Source organism: Balaenoptera acutorostrata, chromosome 20 (genome assembly GCF_949987535.1).
Source record: "Balaenoptera acutorostrata chromosome 20, mBalAcu1.1, whole genome shotgun sequence".
NCBI classification, from domain to species: Eukaryota; Metazoa; Chordata; class Mammalia; order Artiodactyla; family Balaenopteridae; genus Balaenoptera; species Balaenoptera acutorostrata.
Window position 1 is genome coordinate 50,859,079 of NC_080083.1, and position 26,694 is coordinate 50,885,772.

General features: G+C 50.6%; 1 protein-coding gene across 1 annotated transcript in view; it reads right to left on the bottom strand.

Annotated features, from left to right (window-relative positions):
- Positions 1-26,694, bottom strand: part of TBCD (tubulin folding cofactor D) — a 175,908-nt gene that overhangs the window by 24,562 nt on the left and 124,652 nt on the right. Inside the window, exons 18-26 of the mRNA XM_007185929.2 lie at positions 26,575-26,655; positions 21,628-21,701; positions 19,966-20,083; positions 18,598-18,658; positions 17,235-17,257; positions 11,992-12,023; positions 3,547-3,609; positions 2,544-2,620; positions 1,001-1,073 (exon numbers count right to left, since the gene is read on the bottom strand). Coding sequence (XP_007185991.2) covers positions 1,001-1,073; positions 2,544-2,620; positions 3,547-3,609; positions 11,992-12,023; positions 17,235-17,257; positions 18,598-18,658; positions 19,966-20,083; positions 21,628-21,701; positions 26,575-26,655 — 602 coding nt within the window. The remainder of the gene's footprint in view (positions 1-1,000; positions 1,074-2,543; positions 2,621-3,546; positions 3,610-11,991; positions 12,024-17,234; positions 17,258-18,597; positions 18,659-19,965; positions 20,084-21,627; positions 21,702-26,574; positions 26,656-26,694) is intronic.

The window sequence follows — 26,694 nt, forward strand, 5'->3', positions numbered from 1 at the left end:
TTGGAAAGTCTGTCAGAAGATCAAATTACAGAATATTTTCTTATTTTTGAAAAAATTCACAGAAAGTAGATTTAGACTATTGCACTCATGATTCTTCTACACTTACGATAATTTTTAAAGTGTTTTACTTTTGAAGTAACTGTAGTGCATGTTCTATATAATGGTATAAAGGAAAGCTACGGGGCCACATAACATGTGAATATGAAGCTTCTTCATACAAAACTAACACTCTTGAACTAGACCCTACAAACAGGACCATGTGATGTGTGAGATAAACTCCAGCTTAGAGGTGGTTCTGGAAAACCCGACTGATGCAATGACGTGTAGTGAGGCAGCTACACCGACACTGTTCCCATGAAGAGGAAAAGAGCAGAAGTGTTAACACGTGAAGGACACTTGCCAGAAAAGCGCTGCCATGGGTCACACAAAAATTCTAAAACACACTACAGTGAAATAGAAAAGTCAATGAAGTAATCACTAAATGAACAGACTCCAAGGAGAAAGCATGAAATCAGGAGGATGTGGCAGGACAGCAGAAGCAGACAACTCTGAGCTGACAGAGCCTGGGAAACGAGTGTGGAAAACAGTCACCCGATGATGAAGGCCGGGCACCAAGGGACAGGATGGAAGAGCGGCCTCCACAGAGACAGGGAGCGCAACCATGGTAACGGGAGCCTCCAAAGCACAAAATGGGGGAAAGCGGACTTAAAAACAGAATTTAAGCAAACGCTGCTGAAGTAAGTAAGAGTTGATTCTACACGTAAAGTGGTAAAATCCAGGCAAGTGGACCCCGCGTGGCCTGCAGAGCCCCTCTGGGCGCCAGGTGAGGGTGGGACGGGCTGAGGAGGAGGCGGTGTCTCCACGGCCTGGAGCCCGCTCTCCCCCGCCCCCCCCCAGGCCCCATCCACACCGCAGCGGGAGGGGCAGTGGGAGGGGCACCCAGGGCACCGCCCACCACCCCAGCCGCGGAGGATGCGCCCGAGTGCAGGCGCCCACTCACCCTGCGCGGTGGAGTCCGCCTCCCCAGAGAGGTACTCGTTGCAGAGGGCCGCCAGGGCCGACACAGCGGCCTCCTGAAACGAAGCAGATGAGAGTGAGCAGCAGGCTCCCGGCCCAGGAGCAGCCGGGCAGCCCTGCGATCAGGCCAGTGACTCGGTTTGAAAGACCCAGAGGCTGAATGACGTCATCCCTTCCGGTGCATCTGCTGGTCATCGGTCACATACAGTCATAACTTTAATATTCTCTGCAACTAATACACTGAAGAGAAAACGATTATTTCCTCCATACAATGCAAATTCCATGTCTTCCAATGTGAACAGGTAACAATAAAACGTGGCATTTTATTCTTTCCCAGCAGAAGTAATGAAGGAAAAGTGTGGTAAACACCCAGAAGCAACGTGGCAAGGCCCCCAGGCGAGCCATGTACAGACCTCGTTTGGAGAGGAGTTGGGATCCATGGGTGCTGGGAACAGGAGGGGCTGGACGAGGAGGAGGAAGGGCCAATCTGAGGGTGGGGCAGTGAGAGGGACAAAGCGCAGGTGCGGGGCTCACACCGCACGCAGGACCCTCGGCCCCTCCTGTCGCCTCCACGGTCACTCACCTAAGCCTTTCTCGATCGTACAGACAGTCAGGGGCAAATGCGGGGTTCATGTGCTCTTCCTGCTGCTCCCCCAAACCAGGGAGCCCTGGCAGAGGTGCTGGGGGAGGGATGTCCTCGTACAAATCAGAGGAGCAGACCAAACCATGGTCACGACTGGTATGAATCAACTATGAATATGTTTTTAAAAGGAAATTCTAAGGCACTGATTGTGAAGAACTCAAATTCAACTAGTAAAACTGTACCTGGATTCTACAGAATGATAAAGTTACTTTAAAAAAGGGAGAGGGACTGAAGATTTGTTCTATTAACCCAGCAGAAATGCTGAGACACACAGGAGGCTGGAGAACTGTAAAGGAGACCAATATGTACTTTCACTCCTTCATCCTCAATATCAAAGCCTGGTCATTAACAACACCCAAGACTGTTATCTCTGCAAGGGGTTAGGGGTTGCAATGCTGCTAGTCCAAAGTTCACCTGTCCTGGGGCAGGACAGTAGTGGCCACTGGGACGGGGACACACACACACACACACACACACACTCTTGCTCGCTCGAAATGACTAACGCTGACGTGCTGACATGATTCTGGATGCAGTTTGCTCATCGGTACATGAGCATCACGAACAGAGCTTCCAATCCTAAAATTCTACTGCTCAATAGGACAGAGAGTGTATAGGGGAAATGTTTATAAGGTAAATATAATTAATAAAGCCAGAAACAGTAATAAAAAATTTAAATATTCTGGTAAATAATGGCTGCATTAGTGTTCTTGATCATAAATTACAAAGACAGTATCATCCAGAATTCCAAATGTAATTATGACATTTATCAATCATGTTGGTCTATAAAAGGAACTCATAATGCACGCAGCCCTTTGAAATAAACACTAAAATAAGTAATTATTTCTACACAGTGCAACAGCCAGAAAGCCCTCGCTCCCCACACCTTTATCTGTTGTCGAGAGTGACTTGAAATGAGGTGAAGGTTTCTCAAGGTGTCGTTTATCAGCCACTGCCAACCATCTGTCAAAGAGACAGATTCATTCAGTCAGTAAAGAACATTTGTATGAAATTAAAAACAACAACACACAGATCTTCTTCTACCTCTCAAGTCAAAGTAGATGGTGATCTTTGAGAGGAACCTGGAGGAAACCTAAGGTACACGTTCTCCAGATTGAACAAAATTCTAAAGGCCCTCACCCTCTCCACCTAAAGGTGGAAAGTCTTCTTTCCACTGTTGAAATGTGAAAACTGTCATGTGGGGAAGTTTCTGTTCTTTTATTACACCTTCAAGCTTCAGGTGGTCTTTTCCTGTACCTCTCCCCCGAACAATCCCCCCAGACCCCCACCAATAAAAACCCATTCAATTCAATTAGATCCAATACTTGGAAACAAACACTAAATCTATTCAATTTTTTTTCAAGTTACAGAACTTCTGAGGCTGCAGACCAAAGAGCCAGGACAGCCCAGTGGTGGAGGTGACCCCGAGGCTTTTCTTACTGCTTCTCTGTGGCCAGGTGCCACGGAATGTGGAGAGGCTCCCAGACCCGCACAGGGCCTGGCCGCCACCCCCAGGGAGAGCCGTGGCAACTGCTGGCCCTCCCCTCATCCTGCGAGAGAGTGCCCCTCAGGCTTGCACCATCCATCTGGGGGAGGAACAGCCGAGAATGCCGGGTGCTGGGCACGGCCGTGACAGGCAGAGCCCCAGTCAGCAGCTCTAAGGAAGGAGCTTGACCCCTTGGAAGAGAAGGGAGAGTCTCTGTTTTTGTGGGGAGAGTCTGGTGGACGCTCACTGTTTACAATGGGTTCTTACAGCAACTTCAAAACAAGGATTCTAACAGGATGGAACTTTCCCGTCTACCCTAACAGGTTGGTCTTCACTTTTTAAGCTGAAGTAGTTCTGGAAGAAAAGGCCACAATGTGAATCACTGGAGAAGAGAGGCACTTACCGATCACGGCGTCACCTCTGAAGGGCATTTTGGAAAGGGACAAGTTTTCTATTAAAATGCACACTAGGAAGAAAAAGGATGAACACAATGTCACTTCCCCATAAGTGCTCATCACAGCACCTACCCTGCTACACCTGAGCCCAGAGCTGCAACACCAACTCCCCCCCCCCACCCCCTCCCCATGCCTTGGTGCTGGTGTCGGGAAGCAAGCCCCCAGAGTGGCCTCAGCACCAGACCTGGCCCAGGCTCAGGGGCAGCGCCAGGACCCACGAGGAGCAGCATCAAGTGGGTGCCCTCAGGGAGCCCCACCCAGTCAAGGGAGTGCCACATGGAGGCTGCAGGTTTGACCCCCATACGAATCCCCAAAGATGACTCAATGCAGAGGACTTGGCTGCTGGGCCATCGACACCCACAGGTTACCAGGAGCTGTGGATGAACAGCAGGCACCTGCCCAGTGAGGACCACAGAGAAGCAGGTTCTCCTGGGGCACGGGGGCTCCAAAGACAAAGGAGATGCCCTGGTCTCAGGTCAGCACCAGGGTCAGGACAGGGTCAGAGGAGGTAACATTTATCATCCCCATAGGGTGGTCCCCAGGTGAGCTGCGGTACTCAAAGCTCTGGTAAATTCCCCACCTCTGTGAATAATGTAGTGTCCGTGTTTATAACTGAACTACCACTTCCGTGGGTGGGAACATGGCCAGTATAGCTACTGACTGGCCACGACTGCAAGGATGCCTGAGCTTCCGTCTGGCGGCCTCACCGTGATGGTCCCGCCACCAAGGGGGCTCCACCATGGGGACCACTGCAGTGACCTGACCTGCCCAACGCATCGCCCGGCACCCGCCGACACCTGCCAACAGGCCATGTGCCCCGGCCCATCGTGACCGCACAACTCCTCATGCTGCCCACTCACGACACAATAAGAGGGCGGCCTCTGCACTCCCACCTTTGTCACTAAAACAGAAACAGCATAGTGGTTTCTTCCTACTGAGTAAGTAATTTGCGTTTGCTGAAAAACATCTAACACTACAGAAAAATAAAATAGAAAACTACCATTGACATTGTGGGGGCCATGCATTTTGGGGATCCCCCCCATGGACCCTCACAGGCTGAGAGGGCACAGGCACACCTCCCTGTCGGCTCTGTGCCCCCACTCCTTCTTTGTCACTGAGCTCCCACCTTGACCCTGAGACTAAGCTGAGCTGGAGCATGGCTCCTGCACCTCCCTCCATGCTCAGAGGGTCACAGACCACCGACACCCCACACGGCCAGGCTGGGCTGGGTGACACCGCAGCAACAAAGCCTCAAGCTCAGCGTCCACGGCAACAAAGGCTCCCCCTGTTCACGCTGTACATCTGTCACGCATCAACAGGGGTGCCCGTCACTGTCACCCAGGGACCCCAGTGACAGGTGGCGGCCGTCATCTGAAATGCTGCTAGGCTAGTAAGGAAGCCAGCTCTGCAGAGTCTGCGTGAGCATGGAAGGCTCCCGACAAAGTGACACCATCCCTCCTCCTCACAGCTCCTGACTCACACTATCTGTGACCACAAACGTGGCCCTGTCGAGCACAAGGGGGCCCGGGGGCCAGAGGCGGGATGTTGCAGCAGAATCAGGACGGACACAGACCCTCGCACACGGCTCCTGCCGCCAAACTGCTCTTCTTCTCTAACAACATAACCAACCGCTGGAGAGCCCACGCTCTTTAGTAGACAGGTAACATCCCACACTGTGGCTGTAAAACAATTTATTCAGTATTTCCTGACAGGCTAAGCTCTCCTTCCAGTTTTCGTCACTTCAAACAAGGTGGTAACACACATCCCTGTCGGCACACGGACTGCCTGTCTGCCCATCAGGTTGCCCGTCACCCTTACACGTTTTTTGGTGCAGAGTCCCAGGAGTGGCCCTGCAGGGCAGAAGACTGCACATTTCTAATCATAAGAGACACCGCCCACAGCAGCCTGAAAAGACAAGACTGTAACAAGGCACACTCCAGAGCGAGAACCCCGCTGGCAGCAGGGCCACCAAGCTCTGACGTAGCCAATGTGATCGAGGAGACGCTTCCTCCTCGTGGAGCTAATCAGCATCTCCCCAGCGACCAGATGAGGCTGGGTACCCGTCACCAACTCAGAGCCCACCTGGGTCTACGCTCAGGTGAAGTGTCCACTTACCTGCATGGCCCAATTCTCAGATGGATTGCTTATCTTCTATTGGCAATTTTAAAAGTCTTTGCAGCCTATAAATAACAACTTCACCTTTCAACTGCTGTACAAGTATTACCTCTAAATCTATGTTTTGTCTACTAATTTTATACATGGTCTATTCCGCCATACGAAAGCTTTTAATATTCATTTAAACAAACTATTTTCTGTTGCTCTTTACTAGCTGCAGAACTACTGTTAATTCTGTTAGGTGGTTATGTGCCAAGAGCCAAAACCAAAACGAAACAAATTTAAAAAACAAAAGAAAGTGTTTACCAGTTAGAACTAACCAGTACAGTGTTACTACAACACAGTGTCTGCATCTGCTTTATAATTCTGGGGTGGGGACTGGTAGGAATATGCTGAGGGAACAGATAAAACAAGAGGAGCAAATACTGATGCTCACTGAAGCTGGGGGCCCGATACATGGGACCCATTACTCTATTTCTCTTTGCTTTGTGTAATTTGAAAACTTCCACATTAGGAAGTTTTTTAAGGGACCAACATGATCCTCTAATGTCTCCTAAAATTTCTTTGAAGTTTTTTAAATTATATTTTTTTATACTGAAGTTTTTAGCTAATCAGTTAAGTTTCTGTTCATTAGAAGTTTAGTTTTGTATACGTGTGCAGTAGGGACACAGTTTTGTTTCCTTCCACACGGCCCCTTGTGACATCATCATCCACTCAATAAACTGCTCTCTTCACCGAGGTTGGAAACACGTCTTCTTTGTCACACGTCAAATCCCACATATGTTTTTACTTCCGATTCTCTCTTCTATTTTGCCAATCTATTCGCCTGCTCCTAAGAAATGCCATTCTGCTTTGAACAGAGCAGTTCACAGGACATCTTAAGGACTGGAGAATCCAAGCCTCATTATTATTAAAAATAATTTTCTTGGATATTCTCCCTGCATATGAACTTTAAATGTATTTTATCAAGTTAAAAAATAAGAAAAAAAACAGCACATGGGAAGATGTTCAACATCACCACCCGTTAAGAAAATGAAATTGAACCCACAATGAAATATCACCGCAAGCCTACTAGGACCGCCAAGGTTAAAAACAGTGACAATACCGAGTGCTGGTGACATGTGGAGAAACTGGAACTCTCTCACACATCGCTGGTGGGAACGTAAAATGGTGCAGACGCTCTGGAAAGAGTCTGGCAGTCTCTCACAAAAGGAAACATATACTTAACCATATGACTCAGCAGTGAAACTCTTGGGCATTTATCCCCAAGAAATGAAAAGTTATGTTCACACAAAAACCTGTATGCAAATGTTCTTGGCAGCCTTATTCACAGTAGCAAATGCTGGAATCAGCCCAAATGTCCTTTCATGGGCAAAGGGTTAAAACAAACTCTGGGGGCTTCCCTGGTGGCACAGTGGTTGGGAGTCTGCCTGCCAGTGCAGGGGACGCGGGTTCGAGCCCTGGTCTGGGAGGATCCCACATGCCGCGGAGCAGCTGGGCCCGTGAGCCACAATTACTGAGCCTGCGCGTCTGGAGCCTGTGCTCCGCAAGAAGAGAGGCTGCGATAGTGAGAGGCCCGCGCACCGCGATGAAGAGTGGCCCCCGCTTGCCACAACTAGAGAAAACCCTCGCAAAGAAACGAAGACCCAACACAGCCATAAATAAATAAAATAAATTTTAAAAAAAACAACTCTGATGCAACCAGACAAGGAGACAAGAAAGACAACCTATGAGCACATGAACTGTCTGCATGGGTCTCAGGGTCATTATGCTTATGGACAAAGTCAGCCTCCAAAAGGGGACACCACGGGACTCCATCTACACAACGTGCTCAAAATGGCCAAGTACAGGGGCAAGCAGAGATCAGTGGCTGCCCGGGAGACAGGGAGGGCACGAAGCAGGGGCAGCAGGAGGCCACGCAGGGGGCAGTCCTGCACCCCCACCGGTGCTGGCTGGACTCCTGTGAGCACAGCTGCAGAAACCCGGACGCACGTGAAAACTGCTGAAAGCTGAGCGGGGTCTTTTGTCTGTTTAGCGGGGAGGACGCCAACGTTGACTTCACGGCTTTGACATGATACCCTAAGATGCTGTCACGGGTGGGGGGGGCGGTGCTGGTGAAAGCAGCAAAGAGCTCTATATACCGACTTTATAACTTCCTGTGAGTTGACAATTATTTCAAAATAAAAGGTTAAAAAAACTAATACACTAGGTAATACAGACCACCCCACAGCTAAGACGTTTTTAAAACACTGGACAAAATTAAAATCAAACAGTAAGTGCTCGGAGTCACTGCTGAGCCAGCAAGGGAGGGAAGGCCCAGCGAGGAGAGCAGCTTCTCCTTGACCTGTATCGGGGGCCCCGGAGGAGGCACTAAAATCCAGGAAGACAACCACGGCGTCTAGGAGCCTCAAAGGGGTGGTGGTGGTACAAATCTGGGAGTCCAGGGCTTCTAGGGGGGTTTGAATCCAAAGAACCACACCCTAGAAGTGAGTGTAAAGTTTGGGTCAGCTCGCTGAAGCCCAGCACTGAATCCCCCACGTCTGGCCAGAAGCAAAGGTAAAGGTTCTCTGGGAGAGGAGACGTTTCTAGGCCTCAAAGTACTGCTGTAATTTTTCATACCCAACATCCAGGCCTTTACAAACAGAACCACAGAAGGACTAGATGATGGTATTTTTTAGAGACAGATTATAAACTGTGCTTATCGTGTTCAAAGAGGTGAAAGAAATGACTGAAAGCCATGACAAGGATACAGAAACTATGAAAGATAAACAGAAATTATGAAAGATAGACACACAAGAATTAAGAATTCAACAGATGGGTTCAACAGCCAATAAGACACAGCTGAGGATGTGAGGGGAGTAGCCACTCAGCCTCAAACCTTCCCAGCGCCGTCCCCAAGAAGAAGTAACGAGAGGTGGCCAGTCCCTGCTCCTCCCCTTCCATGTGTCTGCCAGCCTGGCGGCACACTCTGGGAAGCACGCGGCAGCGGCCCAGGAACGCTCCGGAGTGCACATCCTTTCCGGCACTCGCTCCCTGTCCTAAGAAGGCAGTTCTCCCGGGCTCTGACGGTGTTTGTGACGGGTGGCGGGGCGACACAGCCGCAGCAGTCACTCTGCAGCCGTGAGCAGCTCACCCAGCTGGCGTGGGAGGCTACATGCAACATGACCCCAACTTCCTGAGACATGAACCAATAAGGAAGGAACAACCACCGTGAAGGAATCCCTGAAACAGTGGCTGTCCCCAGCTGCTGGGATGACGGGTGATCTTTTTATTTCCTCTTCACTGTGAGCGATGGTTTCTGTGCAAAGTCACTGCTTCAACACAAAAACAGACGCCCTGCACCCCACCCCAGGCCAAGCCAAGCCCCTAAACCCAGAAACGGTTTGCAGATCACAAGCTGTCGATGACACACAGGGGAGCGACTCAGAGTCTGAGTGTCAGCCGGCAGAAGCCAGCTCATGCTTCCAGAGTCCATGCTCCAGCAACGCCGGTGAAACCCATGAGAACACTGAGCTGACGAACCTCCCAGCAGAGAAGTCCCTGAGGGCAGGCAGGAGGCGAGAGACGCGGGCCTCAGGCGGGTCCCTCCGGGTCGGGTGGGTATAGTGGCCAGAACACCAGGTCAGCTGGCCCTGTGCACCAGGCTCGGGCCTTCCCGTCCACTCGCGCCCCAGACCTCAGCAAGGCGTGCATGTGGTCGGGGGCTCACACGGGGGTTCCTGCACAGAGTCACCAGCAGTCCATCCGTAAACAAGGTGAGGCCCCTCAGATCCTTGAGACCGGCCGGTTCCACTAGGAATCATCTCGGGAACTGAAATCAGGCTTTCCTAGTGCCGTTTTGTGGACTGTCTACAACACGTCTGTGCTTCCCTCCTCACATTCATAAAGAGAATCACCAAAAGCAAACTACATCCCTTGAAGACGCCTTAGGGAAGCCTGTGCCTTACTCGACAGTAATGAACCGGGACACGAGGTCCCGCAGGCCTCATCCAGAATCGAGCATCTGGACCGCTTTTAGAAGGGACCTCTGTTCAGCTCCCCTCCCACTGCCTCCTGTCCCAGTTCCTCCCTCCGCACCCGAGGTGGCCTTGGCTCTGACATCTGTGGGTCCAGGAGGGCAGCCCCAGGTATCTCTGCTCTCAACCTGGGCAGTGCAGAGTGAGTCCTCAAGCTCCTTGACTCAGTCAACCCTGCTCTCCTGAGATGTCTGGCTTCCTGTGAAGTCGTTCCGGCTTCGTTTCCCCTTCTCGCTGAGGGGACCCGTCGTCTGCTCCGCTGGGGTCACCCTGCATCCCTGGCTTGCCCCTCGAAGGTGTGTGCGCCTCCACACAGACCCACACACGTGGCCCCGGTCGGGCCTCTTGTGCTCTGGACCCAGCAGCACCACTCCTGTCTGCCGTCAGGTGGCAAATGCCGGTCGGTCCCCAGTGGCAGAGACAAGGAGCCTGTGCACGGTGGACTGGCCTGTTAACGACACTGCTTCTCACACTGCTCCTAGGAGCCCAGGACTTCTTCCCACATTCAGGTGGGAATGCGTCTCCTATGTGGTCTGACTCAGACATGTGGAGCAGTCCTGGGCAGACAGTGTGCTGCCAGGCCACGGTACGGTCAGGAGCTCTGTGACAGCTGTGGCTGGGGGAGACCCTGCCCACACGCCCTCACTGCACCCTTGGCGCCCGTGCTCGGTCCTACCCAGGCCTCACCCCACACACGCCCTGCCCCCTGCCAAAGGAACTACCTGGCCACCCAGAGGCCCAGCACTCTCCAGCTTGGTGGCCACTCTGAACCCCAACACCCTCCCACCAGCCAGGGCCATCCCTTCCCCCAGGACTCCACTCGCCACGCCGCTCCTCCTTGGACGGAGGTGTGACATGCCAGGCCTGCATGAAGTCACCGTGGCCACTGGGCCCTGAATATGCACAGGCTGGGCACGAAGATCAGAGCAGGAGCTCCGGGTGGTGGGGGGCCGTGCGGAGGGCCTTGCAGCTGGGTTGCAGCAGAGCCTGGCCAGGCATCACCTTCCTGGCCTGCAGACCAGCTGAGGTCTGAGTACAGGGGGTGTCCGGAAGCTCAGCAAGGCTGTCTGTGCAGCCCCTCCAAGGATCTGCACACTACCTCTCCTCCTATCAAAACTGAGAATCCCAGTCAAGCAAGGACTGAGGCAGAAGAAGAAAGCCAGCAGTTCTTTGTGAGGAAGAGGATTTGGGACAGCTGAGAGCAGTAAGGGACCCTGTAACCCCCTTCCCAGGGACAAGTGGCTACTAGCAGACATGAACTCTTGGAGGGGCAGAGGGGACAGGCAGGGGCGCACGGCAAGAAGATCCAAAAGGAACAGTGGGAACTGGCAGGGTGGAATGCTCCAGAAGGGGACAAGAGTCCCAGGACGGAAACAAACAACCACATGCACCAAAGGGTCCAGAAGATAAGGCCAGGGGACCACACCGATCACCCAAGAGCTCAGGCTGGTCCCAACACGTGACTTCAGCCTGGCGGGAGGGGGACAGCGAGGCGCAGGGAGGGCTGCAGATGCTGCCCCGCCCGCCCTCTGGGGTGCCGAGCAGCCCGCGTCCCTGGCCAAGCAGACGTATTCTGCGGTCGCCCCCTGCAACTCCAGAATGCTGAAGGCACGTCTGTCACATCGACACCAGCTGACCCCGCCCACCCTCCCCCTCCCTGGGTGAGGGGCTCTCCCGGACCCCGGCCCAGCATGGGGCCAGGACTGACCCGGCGCCTGATTCAGCACAGAGTCCTGGGTTTTCTAGTAGGTTTAGCTGAAAAGGCTTCAAGAAATCTAGATATTTACATGTTGGCATCTCTTGAGTTCCCTGCAAACATTTAAATATAATCTTAAAAACTGTTCTTTGCTCTACAGTTACATTTAAATATTGTATTGAAGAGGGAAAGATGGCAACATTCGACATCCCTAACTTTATCATCCCCCTCTCACCCATCCCACCCCAGCCGCCAGCAGCCCCGTGGCTACTAAAATATATCAAAACCCACAGAAGCTGAAAATTAGAGCCTCGAGTGAACACACACAGGAGAAGCAGTGGGCTGGGCAGGCAGCCCCGGAGTTACCATGTGCAGGCCAGGTACACCGCCATGCTAATTCTGACCAGAAAACCACCCTGCCACTTGTCACTGCAAAGGGACCCATCAGGGAACTTCACAGTGTTGAAAGCAATGAAGTAAATGCCCTTAGGACTTTTTGTCTTCCCTCAATGGTGGGAAAAAAGGACCACAACCCAAAATCTGCAGCCTCCGTGGCTCAGACCTACCTGCTTGTCTCATGAGTTCTCCTCCCAGACCCCTGAAAATTAATGAAAACATTCAAGGTTAAATCTCTTGTTACACAAAACAACATAAAATATCCTCACCAAGAAACAAATGTAACTTCAGGCTCCAAAAAGTATTATGATGTTAAATAGTTGCATTTGTTGTTGGAAGGATGAACTACTTTTTATGAAAATATGTGCTGTGACCACCTTCTAGATGATTTTCAGTTTTTACTGGAGACTCTAATCACTGGTACTAATCACATCACACAATCACACATAACAAATCCCAAATACTGTTCAACTCTTACTTTGTAAAAACTAAAGGAACTTAAGGCACTAGAAAGATATCATCATCCAGCAGGACTGGGGAGAGGAAATGCTGGCCGTCTGGACCCTGATTGACCTCGGACGCTGACAACGGGAAAGTGGTGGACGTGAATCTAAGAAACACTCCAGGGAGACGGTAGGAAATTTATGAGACTGCCTCCTGGCCCAGGTAGAGGAACAGGATTCGAGTTTGCCCCCCTGCCTTAAATAAACAGAAAACTGGATGAAATAAACAAAGGTTCAGATGCCGAAAAACAGAGGTCTTGAGAGGAGGGAGGGAGCAGCCAAGTGCCAGAGCCCAAGGCACAGTAGTGAAGCCCAGCGGAGCTGCCTGTCCTGCGGAGTCACGAGGTTGAGATGGAAGGTGGGGAGGCCGAGGCGGCCGAAATCTGAGGGGCTGGGGAGCAGCATGGACAGCGCTGACCTTGAGCTGCACGTGCGAGAAAAGAAACTACCTGAGCCTGAGAGGAGAGAAATGCTCCTGAAGAGAAGGCAGGGCACTTGCAGGAACCCATACGGGCGGGAAGAAGCCCCCATCAGCCAGAGCACAGGCCTGGTCATGCACGAGGCATCAGCAGAATCCTCAGAAGGGCCACCTCGGCAGCCGGTCAGATTGTTCTGGCCCCATCAGGCCTTCAGAACAGGGCTTGAAAGGATTCAACCGATCCCACCAACCAAACACCACCAGAAAGCAGCAGCCGGTGCCCAGCGACAAAAATACCACAAAGCCTGGCACCCAACAGAATTACCAGGAAAACACGGCCCACAGCTCCAAGAAAACCAATCCACACAACCAGACCCAGAAGCACCCAAGACGATGGAATGAACTTGCGGGGTCAGAATAGCTCTTAGTTTCTGCACATGTCCAAGGAGGGGAGGAGAGAGACTGAGGCATAAGGAAGACACGAATGGAACCTCAAGAAACAAAAAACACAGATCTGAAAATAAAAACTGCACTGAATGCAATCAATGAAGACAGGAACAGAAAGCAAAATAATAGAAATAAAGAGGTTTAAAAAGATATTGCTCAAAGACTAAGTGAATCATGTGAAAATGACAGAGGAGTTCATTTAAACAGGCTCCTGTGGGTCAAATAGCAACAGCTTGAGCAACAGAAAGAATAACAATGATGTTACTGGATTACAACATACTGGGGGGCGGGGAGGACCCATGAGTCTATAGTGATACATTACAAAGAGAGAGACCAGGGTGGGAGTGGGGAGGAACATTGCTCTCACCAGACAAATTGGAAAACGAATGAGGGAATCAGCCAGGCACCCTCTGGCAGGCCGCAGAGCGACGATTGATTCAGGCCAGGCAGGCAGGCACTGGACACCGGGGATCCACACATCTCGAAGCCACCCCCTCAGGTCAGTCGCTAGCTGCAAGGGGACACACCTCGCTCACGGGCACGTCTGACCTTCTGGAGGCCATCCCTGAACCCAGGGATCAAGTCAGCGTCTCTACTAGGGGACAAGTGCACTGGCACAGCCCCTTCACAGGCAACACCAGTGTCCACGCCAGCCATACCAGCCACGCCAGCCATGCCACGGGTAAGCCAGGTCCAACCATCAGGGAACAACCCAGCAAACCCACAATGTGGAATGGTACACAACACAACAGGCCTGAACTCTTAAAAAGAGACTGTATCATGAAAAACAAAAACGGAGGGGACTGAGTAACACCAAACACAGTACATGAATTTGAGCAGGTCCCAGCTCAAAGGGGAAAGACTACGGAGAGCATTTGAAGATGACCTGAAGGAACCTGCGCTCACAGGTCACTGAGGTCACACCGACTCTCCTGGGTGTGGTGGGGACACTGGTTGTACATGGTTACACAGGACAAAGTCTCTGCTCTTCCCTGATGCTTTCTCAGGTTTTAAAGAGGAAGCAACATGCCCGCAACTTACTTTCCATAAAGAGAAACGATACACATATAAAGAGAGAGACACACACACACTAGCTGAGATAAAACAAACAGTCAAAATGTTATTAATAATGGGGGAAAGGTGAACAGGTATTCACTGCACTAATTTTATTTAGACCCATAATCCCTCAAGATAAACTGTTGGGGGTTAGAGAAAATCAGTCCTTGCTATGCCCTCTCCCAGGAAGACTTCTGAGCACAGTCTGCCAAAGAGAACACAGTTCCCAAGGTCATTCAGATCGCTGAGAAAGCGACGGGAGGCCCCAACGAGACCAAGGGGACCGGGCACCCCTGGGGCCACACGGCCACGGCTCCCAGGACACCGGGCGGCCTCCCGAGGGCTGACTGCTTCACTCACAGAGGGGCAGGAGCACACCCTCCAGGGGACCAGAGCATGGGGCTGGTGCAAATCCCACATGCATCTCACATATCCCTCCAAGATCAAGATCCATCTCCCTCAACTACGTGAGCTGCCATTTCCATTTACCCACAGTTCACATTTCTTTAAGATTAAGACTTTCACGCTTCTGTTCTGCAAATGAAGGCCTGTCACCACTCCTGCAGGAGGGCCTGACACTGCCAGGTGACATGCAGGGACTAGGAGGTGGCCATCACAAGCAATGAGGCTGCCATGAACTCACGTGTCACAGGATATTCACCGAGGGCTCCCCAGAGCACTCCAGGCCTGCTGACGGGAAGCACTTGATGGGTTTGAGAGTTCAGGCATTCCCAGTGAGATAGGAGCACCAGGCGGCCTGGCCAGGAGTCCTCACCCCCCTGCTCCTCCCCAACAGGGAATTTTCCTTCCAACCTGCTGGACACAGCGAGCGCTCAGAGCTCCCAGTGCACGCAGAGGTCCTCCCAGCACAATCCCGCACAGCCAGCCAGCACTGACCACCCCAGGGTGTCACGGGGCAGCCCCGTCCGCTTGTCAGAACCTACGGGATGCTCCGATCCTTTTGCCGGTGCGGGGGGATATGCAGGGCACATGGGACACATGGCTCTAGCACTAGGCAGACCTAAGGGGTCCCTTCAAGAACAGAGGATTTATTTCCACAGCCAAGGCCGCTTCCTGGAGGTGAGGGCCAAGGAAGGATGGGTCTGGCGCTTTGTCCCAGATGTGGGAGGTCACCTCCCAGTCCCTAGAAGGTTCTGCCTGACAGGATCCTCTGTTTACCTGGGCCGGGGGCCCTGCTGAAAGGTCTACACTGGTGCCATCTATGGTGGGGCCTCAGGTCACAGGGAATCAGCTCAACCCAGTGGAAACCCTGGACGCCAAGGCCCGGAGGCGGGGGGAGGTGGGGGTGGTGGAAACCCTCCCTGGGTGGCAATAGCTGTGCATGTGTCACGAGTGGCCACAGGGAGGATTCAGCGTGACTCCACAGGGAAGGGACCCAGGAAGCTGGTGCCTGGTCTATCCTGGACTCTGTCCTGTGGGCCTTTTATGTTGCTGATTTTAATCTGTATCCTTTTGCTGCAATAAGCCATAACCACAAGCATAATGGCTCTGCTGAGTTCTGAGTCCTTCTACCAGCAAGTCACTGAGCCTGAAGGTGGTCTTGGTGACCCCCAAACTCTCAATAAGAAAATAGTCCAAGGAAATAATGGGGCTAAGCTGGATCTACAAGGTCAGAAGGACTGGACACCTCACATTCAAGCCCCAGCAAGAGCCTTCTGGCCTGGTCCTGCAGGGCCATGTGACCCCCCCTTCTGTGGTCACTGCCAGGGCCTCTGGCCAAGACCTGTGTGGGAGTCACACTTCATGAACAAACGCTGCTGAGGCACCCACCCAGGCCCGTCCCACCCAGAGGGCCTCTGTTGCACCAGAGGCCACGTGCATTATCTTCCTACACTGGCCTCACTGGCCTCCAAATCAGCAGAGGGTGACGCCAGCTAACTGTGAGGTCACCGAAGCGACCTCTGAGAGAAGCCCCCGTGTGGCCCCAGCCACCCTGGACGGGGAGGTCACAGCAGGCCCTGGGCTGCCAGGAAAGCTGGAGGCAGGGAGAGCAGCCAAAATGAGAACAGCTCAAACAAGAACAGGCTGACGTCCACTGCCCTGCACCGTTTTACATTAAAACACAAGAAAAACGAGATGCAAGCCACAGACTGGGAGAAAATTCTGGCAAATCACCTGTCTACAAAGAGCTCATGTCCAGAACATGACGAGAGTGCTGACAGCTTGGTAAGAAGACGACAGAGCATGAGATTTTTTTTTATGAGCAAAAGATGTGAACAGTCACTTCACAGAAGAGGGAGGACAGCCAGTCCACACAGGAGGTGTCAAGGTCACCAGGCCCCAGGTGTGCAAACTAAAGTGGTGGTGAGCTACCCCACACCCAAGGATCAGCCCCAGCTTAAGGCTGCCCACGCCCAGCGCTGATGAGGACACCTTAGACACACTGCACCGCATGACCCAGCAACACATCCACACCAAGACTCGTACACCAATGCTCACAAAACCTTTATCCCGAAGAAGCCAAAGCTGGAACAACCAGATGCCCATCACCTGGCGAGCAGATAACCACACCAAGCACACACACCACCGACCACCACACAGCACTACAAAAGAACACACCACTGTACACCAACCACACAGTGAATCTCAGAAACAGCACGCTTGGTGACAAAGACCAGACCCCAAGGCTCCACAGAATGGTTCTATCCGCATGACATTCAGAGGGCAGACCCTAGCCACCAGGGCGGAGGGGACCCACCGCAAAGGGCAGAAGGCAGATCCAGGCGGTGCCGCTGCTGCAGGTGGACGGTCCACAGCCACCAGCCCCGTCAGACTCCACAGTCAAATGAGCAAGCTTCTCACCACATCATCAGTGAAGCTCAGAATCCAACCAGGCCTTTCACGGCTCTTCACCCCCTCAAACAGGATAAGCACAGACAACTTGGCCAGGACCACTCGGGAGACACCCATGACTAGGGGCCCAATATTTTCTTCACAAAACATAAAACTTGAGGTGTGTAAAGCTTACCTGTATAACTGACGATCGTAAAGCTAAAAATAAAGAATTGAAAGTTACTTAGTTATTTAAATTACTAGGATTTAAAAAATAACACAGCAGGTATATAACAAGCATCAAAAGGATAACAAAAAGAAACACACAGGTGGGCGTTTCCCAGGAGGGGCTGACGGAGCCCACTCCACTCTCCAAGAGCACCTCACTAACAAGCCCCTCCCTCACTAAGACCCACCGTGCATTACCACATTTAATCCTCACAACAGCCCAGATCCCTCCTTCCCTCACCTGGAAGAGAAACCAAGCGTCAGAGAGGGGAGGAAGAGGGTTGCCAGCCAGTGAGGGGGACCTAGATACCCGGACCTGCCCCCCTGACAGCCCCTCAGGCAGTAAACTAATCCTAATGGTCCTTCTCCTTGCAAGGAACTCAGAGAAGCAATTCACAGCATCACCACTAACTACCAACCCAGCCACCACTCACTGAATGTTCATGCTGTGCCAGAAACTCCACTCAACCCTCCGAACGCATTCTTTAATTCTCACAGAAACTCAAGCAAGTAGGTTCCACTATTACCCAGGCTCTACAGAAAAAGGAAGCCGAGGACGGGGGACGGTCCCCGCACTGAACCGCCTCCTGCGTCACACGGCGTCAGCCCGGCTTGACAGTGTCAGGTGAGCACCAGACTCCACTCTAAAGGTGAGAAATGCACCTAAACAGATGGTACGGTTTTGCCAAAATGGAAAAGAAAGTTAACGGCACCAACAGGATGAGGAAGGAAAGACGTCAAAATGGTGAATTAATTACATAAAGAGCTAAATCTTAAAGAAAACAAAACTCTACTCAGAACAACAAACAGTAAAGCCGTTTAACATCTCAAGAGTGACTTCCAGGTTATCCTATAACATTAAGACCTACAGTTCATACTTCACCAATTTTGACTCACAGAAGCCTTTGAGAATCTCAAAAACCCAGAAAAATGCACACACCTCCTCCCCAGAGAAGTGCATACACAAACCCTGGGTGTGACTTCAGACTCGGGGTTCCCCCACCGTGGAGGCACAATTGGGGGTGCAAGGCCTTCGTGCTTGTTCTGTGTGCCACTGCCCACCCGCCCTTGCGTGAGGACGCGCCCCGAGCGAGGAGGGTGGCCAGGCTGCACAGCAGGACTAGATGAAAGGCGGGTGCTCTGCAATGTCCAGCGGAGGACACTTGGCCACACAGAAGAGCCCGAGCTCACCCCAAGGGTTTGCACCATAGCCCCAGGACTGACCCTCGGGGCTTCACTTGGGGCTCAGGAGCAGAGAGGGCTTGGGGGCAGGCAGGCGCCAGGTCCCAGGAGACCTAGAAGAGGGGTGGCCCCAGAGGCTGCACACTGACCTGCTGGTGGATCTGCTTCAGGCCCTGCACGGCCTTCTCGTCTAGGAAGTCCGAGACGGGTCTGCGGGAGTTCAAACACAACGTGTGAGGTCCTGGGAGAGCATCAGGGAGACACGCATGCAGGCCTGGCGCCCCGCCAGCTCCCAGCCCGCGAGCACCTGCAGGGGCATCCCTGAAGGTACATCCACCAACTCAAGGGGGCAGACGGAAGACCTTCTCAGTCCGCGGTTAGCAGACAATAGAGACAGGGCTGTGACGAGGCGCCTGCTTGAGAGCGGGGACCCCAGGTTCGGGAAGCATCTGAGGCCCCGGGACGGGGAGCAGCCCAGCTCCCAGGTGCCCCGTGACTTGCTTTGGAAAAGAGTACAGCGGCTGAGGCTGCGGTCAGGGCCCTGCAGCCAGCGGCCTCACTGCCGCTCTGGACAGGCCTGCTCGGCACCCAGAAACCTGGATTTCGGGAGGGCTCTCCCCATTCCCTAACTGCCCAGACTGTTTGCACAAACCACGTGGCTTATGCTGAAACCTGATTTCTTCTGGGAGTCTGGGATTTGGGTTCATGGCAGGTAGAGAACCCACACGACCAGCCCCCAAAAAACCCCCGGGGGCCGGTCTCTCTGGCCTTCCCTGGGGGGACACGTGTTGTCACACGCACTGCCAGGGGATTAGGTGAGTCCTGCACAGCTGCACCAGGAGAGGATTCCATAAACGCCAGGTCCTCGGCCAAGCCCACAGGTGCCATTTCACCCCCTCGCAGATGTCCTTCAAACGGACTGTGGGGAGAGGAGCAGGGTCAACTCGGACCTGCTATCATTGTGTCCCCAGGAAATCACCTCGAAGGACAGGAAGCGACTTAAAATACAGTTTTCCCCAAGCTGGAGTCCAAGAACCACAGCACAGACATCACAGTGTGCTGTGAGCTTTTGCCTTTGAGGAAAAATCAGTTGGAAAGTCAAGTAGGAAGACGAAGCAGCTGCTTCACAAAACATTCTCAACATTCGGACCTTCTCAGCAACCCCACACTGCGTGTCTATTGTTATTTATACCAACTGAGCCAGCAGAAAAGGCTCCTGGTAGACACTTTTAAATTTATATTCTCTGGTATTTTAAATTATCGAAAGTGATAAATGAACAAAGAATACTGAATATATGAGCTACTCAACAAAAGCTCTGAAAACGTGTCTTTGCTTTTACAATCTGTTTACCTCAGAAAGAGCGAGGTGACAGGAGAAGCCCAGAGAGGTGGGGTCCCCCAGAGAGGACAGGGGACCACGGACAGACGTCATCAGGAGCACAGGCCCCTGGAGACCATGCCGCCGGTACAAAGGAAGGGGCGCGTGGACAGGGCCCCAGCTGTGACCCAGCTCCTACCTGCCCTGCTGCACGGCCAGTGTGTACAGGCTGTGGCTGACCTCTGCGCAGGCGAGCACAGCCCCGTGCCGAGTGTGTAGGTCTGGACTCTGTGTCATCGACAGCAGACGTGGGAAAACTGCAAAGGACACATGGGAGATGCACACAGGGTGACAGACGCGAGGATTCAGGATCCAGGGGAGAAACAAACCCACTCAGTTATCTCTGTCAGGATCATTACCTCACAACCAAGGCTAAACTAAAGTCTCTGACATGCCAAACTTCGTCAGCAGACACAAGGGCAGCGAGCAGGAATGTGAACGAGGATGACACTTGCCCCCAAACAGCACATGCTCTTCAGGGCTCCGGACACAGGGTGGTGACCCAGGGTGAGAACAGACAGCAGGGAAGAAGGAAAACAGACTGTTTTCCAGGTCTTTCCTGCTGTTCAGGGGCTGCCAGGGCTCTGCCTGGGGGGCAGGGAGGACAGAGGCCGGGCTGCAGGACCCTACAGCCAACACACGGTGCCTCAGCCTGGAGCTCGCCCTCTCCTGCTCAGAGCAGAGGAAGCCCCCAAGCCTGTGCTCTGGGGACAGAAAGCAAAGTCAGAGAGTCCTTGAAGCCTGGCAGGGAGCGCAGACAAGGAGCCGCACCCACAGCGGCTCTGCCCCACCAGCCCCACCAGCCAGGGGGAACCACAGTCACAGCCGGGCACAGGCCATGGAAGCCGACAGCGTCCTTGCCAGGAGAGAGCCCACACAGGCGCTCAGACGTGGCAGCTGGTAGCGGTCAGTGTTTAAGAATCAGGGAAATCCCTTATCCTGGGATGGTCAGCACTCTTGAACTGGGAAGAAAGTGTCCCCTTCATTCAAGCAGCAGGATTATCATAAAAGGAAAGTAAACACCAGGTGAGATTCCTGACATTAAGCTTAATTAACAGACCATGAAGCTGAAAGGGCCCTTCGGAGCTAACAGGCCCCAAATCTTCATTTAAAATCCCAGAGTGTGTGATTAAAACCAGTAACTCCAAATGAAGAAACATGATCCAACCAACAGTTACTTCTCTAATAAATGTCAGTGGGAATAAGTATAATGTGGAGAAATTTGTGTATTGTTCCCTAAATTAAAATCAGACGCCCACTTATTCCAAGTAGAAAAAACATGATGGAACATATACGGGTTCTTTCCTTAATGATAAGGGCATGTCACCAATTCAGACTGGCTGTTCTGTTCTTGAGTAAAGTGCGCTCAGGCCTGGCCCAGGAAGTCAGCAAATCCACTGCAGCCCCAGGGAAGCAGCTCACTGTTTAATATGTTATATTATGAGTTACTTCACTTGTTGTTTTAAGGCTAGTTCTGAAACACACAGTGTACAGCAGATCCATCGATTCCTGCTGGGATGGCGCAGGAATCCTGCGGCTCCTGGGGACACACACACCTCCGTGCTCACAGCACCTGCGCTCCCAGAGGCCATGGCACCTGGTTTGTGATCTGTCCCTGACGAAGCAGAGACCAGTTCTTCAAGCCCTTCTCAGCAAGAGAGAAACCCCCAGGCCTTGAAATCAGTGAGGGGGCCTCCGGGGCTTCCTGCTGCGTGTTTGTGCATGTGTCCGTGGTGCACACGCATGTGCAAGTGTGAGTGCACATGCACTTGCATGTGCAAGTGTGAGGAGGAACACCTACCATGACGGGCGCTGTGCTCAGGTGCTCGCTGAGCCAGGTTCCGCAGTGCCTTGGCCGACAGCTCCCTGATGGCCCTGGAGGATGGGGCAGAGAACACTGTTAGTCCTTCATTTCTAGGATTCTGGCTTTATTCAATTACAGAGAGGACAGTGCACGTGAGCTGTCAACTGACCACTTAGTCAAACACTATGAAAACAAACACAAACTAACAAGCAAATAAGAACCTCTGCTCATAACAAATGAGGGAGAGAGACTTCACCAAGAAGAGGCACTACATGCAAGTCCCTGTCAGGATACAGCTGCCATCTGCACGGCGCTGGATGGCAAAGTATGTCTCCAACCTCCTGCACCCCAAGGGACGCAGAGGACGCGAGTACTGGGGAGCCTGTGAAACCACCACTGGGAAGATCGAGGGCTAAATGAGGGAAGCTCGTGAGGCTCAAGCTAATAAACAGGAGGCATACATCACATCAGTGCAAACATTTCCAATCAACGCACATTTGTTATATTCTCAACACACAGAACAGAAGGATGACCCCAGGACGGGTTAATGAAGCCGAGTTCCCTCCTGAACCCGCCAGGGGCCAGACAGGTCTGATCAAACCTTGAGGGTGACTTGTGAAGCTGACACCCTCCCCCACGCCCCCCTAGCCCCATCCCGGCACTAAAAGTCAGGAGGGCACTGCCAAGACCTCCAGACAGAACAGGAAGTAGTCACTTCCTTAAAATAATAATTAGGAGGACTACAGAACAAGGCAGAACATGATAACGACATTAAAGAAGAAACACGCAAAAGGGGGCATCTGCAGTTTGATCATTATACGTTCCAAGTACACAAGCACCAGAGAGAAGCACTTGGAGGATGAAAGTGGATGCTGGGGCAGGAGATCCTTCCCCTATTGTGTACGCCCGGGCCTCTCGACGCCCCCAGACCAGCTTAGGGCTCTGCTTCCAACAGAAAACAGCCAGCTCTTCAAGGCAGGGAGGTCTCATGTGCTAAAAGCCCATTCAGGAAGCCACTTCTGAAGGCTGAGTGATCAGGTCTCAGAGCAGAGAAAGTCCCACAGTTGCCAAGGAGGTAGCTATTCTAACAGGCTTAGTTACACTTACCCTCAAATTAGTGCACTTCGAGGATAAGCCTTCTGTATTTAAAAATATTATATTTACCATCTAAATGTCAGACCTCAAACTATAAAACTCTTAGAAGAAAACAAAGGGGAAAAGTTTCATGACATTAGATTTGGTAATGTTTTCTTGGATGTGACACCGAAAGCTCAGGCAAAAGTAAAACTATATACATTGATAATAGGTAAATTGGACTACATTAAAATTTTAAACTTCCGCATATCAAAGGATACAGTCAACAGAGTGAGAAGGCAACCTACAGAATGGGAGGAAATATTTGCAAATCATGTATCTGATAAGGGACTAACATCCAGAATATATAAAGAACTCTTACAACCCAACAACAACAACGAAAACTAAGAAACTGCATTTTAAAATGGGCAAAGGACTTGAACTATTTCTCCAAAGATGATATACAAATAGCCAACAAGCATATGAAAAGATGCTCAACGTCACTAATCATTAGGGAAATGCAAATCAAAACCACAATGAAATACCATCTCACACCCCACACCCATTAAGATCGACACTATTTAAAAAAAAAAAGAAAGAAAGGAAGAAAGAAAATAACAAGTACTGGTGAGGATTTGCAGAAATTGGAATCCTTGTGCATTGCTGGTGGGAATGTTAAATGGTACAGCCATTATGAAAAACAGTATGGCTTTTAAGATTAAAAACAGAATTACTATTTAAGCTCACAATCCCACTTCTGGGTATATACCCAAAAAACTGAAAGCAGGGTCTCAAAGAGATATTTATACACCCATATTCATAGCAGCATTACTCACAATAGCTAAAATGTGGAAGCAATCCAAGTATCCATGGACGGATGAATGGATAAAGAAGATGTGGCATGTATATACAATCGAATATTGTTCAGCCTTAAAAAGGAAGGAAATTCTGACACATGCTACAACACGGATGAACCTTGGAGGACAGTATGTTGAGTGGAATCAGCCAGTCACAGAAGGACAAATCCTGTAGGATTCCATATGAGATTCCTAGAGGAGTTACATTCATAGAGACAGACAGGAGAATGGGGGCTGCCACGAGGAGGAAGAGTCGATGATTAACCGGGACAGAGTTTCAGTTTTGCAAGATGAAAAAGTTGGCTGTACAGCAAGGGGAATGTACTTAACTGAACTCTACACTAAAAATGATTAAGATAAATATTACATGTATTTTACCACAGTCAAAAAATTTTTAATTATGTTTATTTTGATACATAAATTATTTGGGGTGAGTACGTCTAAGTATCAGAAATTTTTTTCTAAATTTTATTGAATTATAGTTGATTTACAATGTGTTAATTTCTGTACAGCAGAGTGATTCAGTTATACATATATATTCTTTTCCACATTCTTTCCCATTATGGTTTATCACAGGATATTAAATATAGTTCCCTGTGCTATACTGTAGGAGTTTGTTGTTTATCAGAAAATGTTTAAAAAGAAACCCAAAACAATGGATAATACTTCTCAAAAGTGTATACTATTAAAAGTATAATAGAATACCTATACTAGTGAAGGTATAAATACACCACTAAAGAATGTCTGTAAAGAATTCTCTAAGGCTCCCCATTTTCCACAAGCCATGTATTCACAGGAAATTGAATAGACCCTATTTATGAACTTTTAGCTGATATCTCCTCATGGATGTAATCCAGGCCAAAAACAGAGAAAGGCAGAAATATCTCCATCTCTGAAGAATCATAAGAAAATTAGGTCATAATCATGCTCTGTGAATCCCAACATTTGAGAAAATGTGAGCAGGCGTTATCGTGAGGACCTTCAAATCTGACTGCAATTTCCCCTCCATTCTGTGATTCATGCATCCTGGAAACTTCAGGTTTTTAGAGCTTATACTAAACATAGTATTTCCACAAATAATGTTTTAAATAAAATTAACAACACCAAAAAAAAGAAAAAAATAGAAACCAAATAGCAAAATGACAGGTATAAATTGATAACCACTTCAGATGTGAAAGGACTGAAGCCCTCAAACAAAAGGCAGACGCTGTCAGGCTGGACGTAAAGGCAGGACCATCTGCCATCCCCCTGACACACAGACAAGGGTGCAGGACAATAGTGGCTGTGAGAGGCCTCTTTTTGTAAGGCCCCAGCTTCTAATGGTTTTCACATTTTTAAAGGGTTTAAAAAGAAAAGGGGACTTCCCTGGTGGTCCAGTGGTGAAGAATCCACCTTGCCATGCAGGGGACGCGGGTTCGATCCCTGGTCAGGGAACTAAGATCCCACATGCCAGCGGGGCAACTAAGCCCATGCGCCACAACTACTGAGCTCGCGCACCTCAACTAGAGAGCCCACATGCCGCAAACTACAGAGCACTCGCCCTGGAACACGCATGCCACAACTACAGAGGCCGTGCGCCCTGGAGCTCGTGCACCACAGCTAGAGAAGAGAAAACCTGCACACCACAACTAGAGAGAAGCCTGCGCACCAGAACGAAGATCCCGCGCCCCCCAACGAAAGATCCCGCATGCCTCAGCAAAGATCCTGCGTGCCGCAACTAAGACCCGACACAGACAAAAATAAATTAAATAAATAAATAAATAAATAATAAATCTTAGAAAAGAAAAAAACAATAAAATACATGGGACAGTGACCTAAAATGTTTACTCTCTGGCCCTTTAAATAAAAAGCTTGCCGACCCTTCAGCCGTAATAATATCAAATTACACTTTAAGACAAGAAATCTAACGTGAAACAAAAAGGGGCATTTCATAACAATAAAGGGTCAATACATCTGGAAGATACAAAAGTTAGAAATGTAATTGCACCTAACCAGAGAGTCCCACCCTAAATATGTGAAGGAAACCTGACAGAACTGAAAGAAGAAATAAACATTTCAACAACAGCTGGAGATTTCAATAGCTCAAAAGTTTAGTCTAACACCATGGATGACACAGTTGCAATTTTGGTTTTAAATGTCCTATTGACTGCAACTAACACCCACTGTAAGCTGGGGTTCTGGACGTAGAACCTGAAGAAGCTACTTGGCGTTCGTGTCCCTCAGACCACGGCCTGAGCACCGGCAGCCACGCCGAGCCTCCCACGAGAAAATAAGCTGTCTTCCCAGAGGTGCTGACAGAAGCACTGATACCCGCTCTGGGTTAGGCACTGGCCCTCCCCTTTGAAGGGACACGTTCAACTGCTGGAAATGCTAAGACACCTTGAAGCTGCTTCGTAATCACGAAAAAGCTACAGGCCTGCCTGGCTCCAGGAAGGATGGAGAAGACGGCTAAGCGGCCACGTGGATCGGACTCGAGCTGGGATGCCCTGGCCGCAGAGCAGATGAGGCAGATCCCACAGCCTAAGGTCCTCGCCCTCAGGAGGCCACCCGCCCTCCATGACACGGGAAAGTTTCCACACCCAGCAGACTTCACTGAGGTCTCCAGAAGTAAAACGGGAGACAGACCATTAACCAACACATCAGGCATGAAGACTGGAACTTACGTTACTTCTCAGGAGTTACTTTAAAATATGAAATCTACCTAGATGGGAGGGGAGTCTGAGGAGAATGCATACATGTTTATGCATGGCCGAGTCGCTTTGCTGTGCACCTGACACTATCACAACATTGTTCATCAGCTATACTCCAATATAAAATAAAAAGTTTAAATGGTAAAATATATATATACATATATATAATATATATGTATATAAACTGAAAAAAAAAAAGAAATCTACTATCAGACAATATACTCAAGGCTTACGAGCTCAATTTAATCTCTCCTTTGGGAAAAAATAAGAATTCTTATTTGACAGATAAGCTAATTAGGCAAACACAAAAACACAAAACCTACCCATCCCAATGGTTTATCTTCATGGTAACCAGGTGGTCTATCATTGGTTGTGTGTATTCAGGAAAGCCGGCAATAGACATGCTGGAAAAAACAATATTCAGAGATGGTGAGAATGAGGAA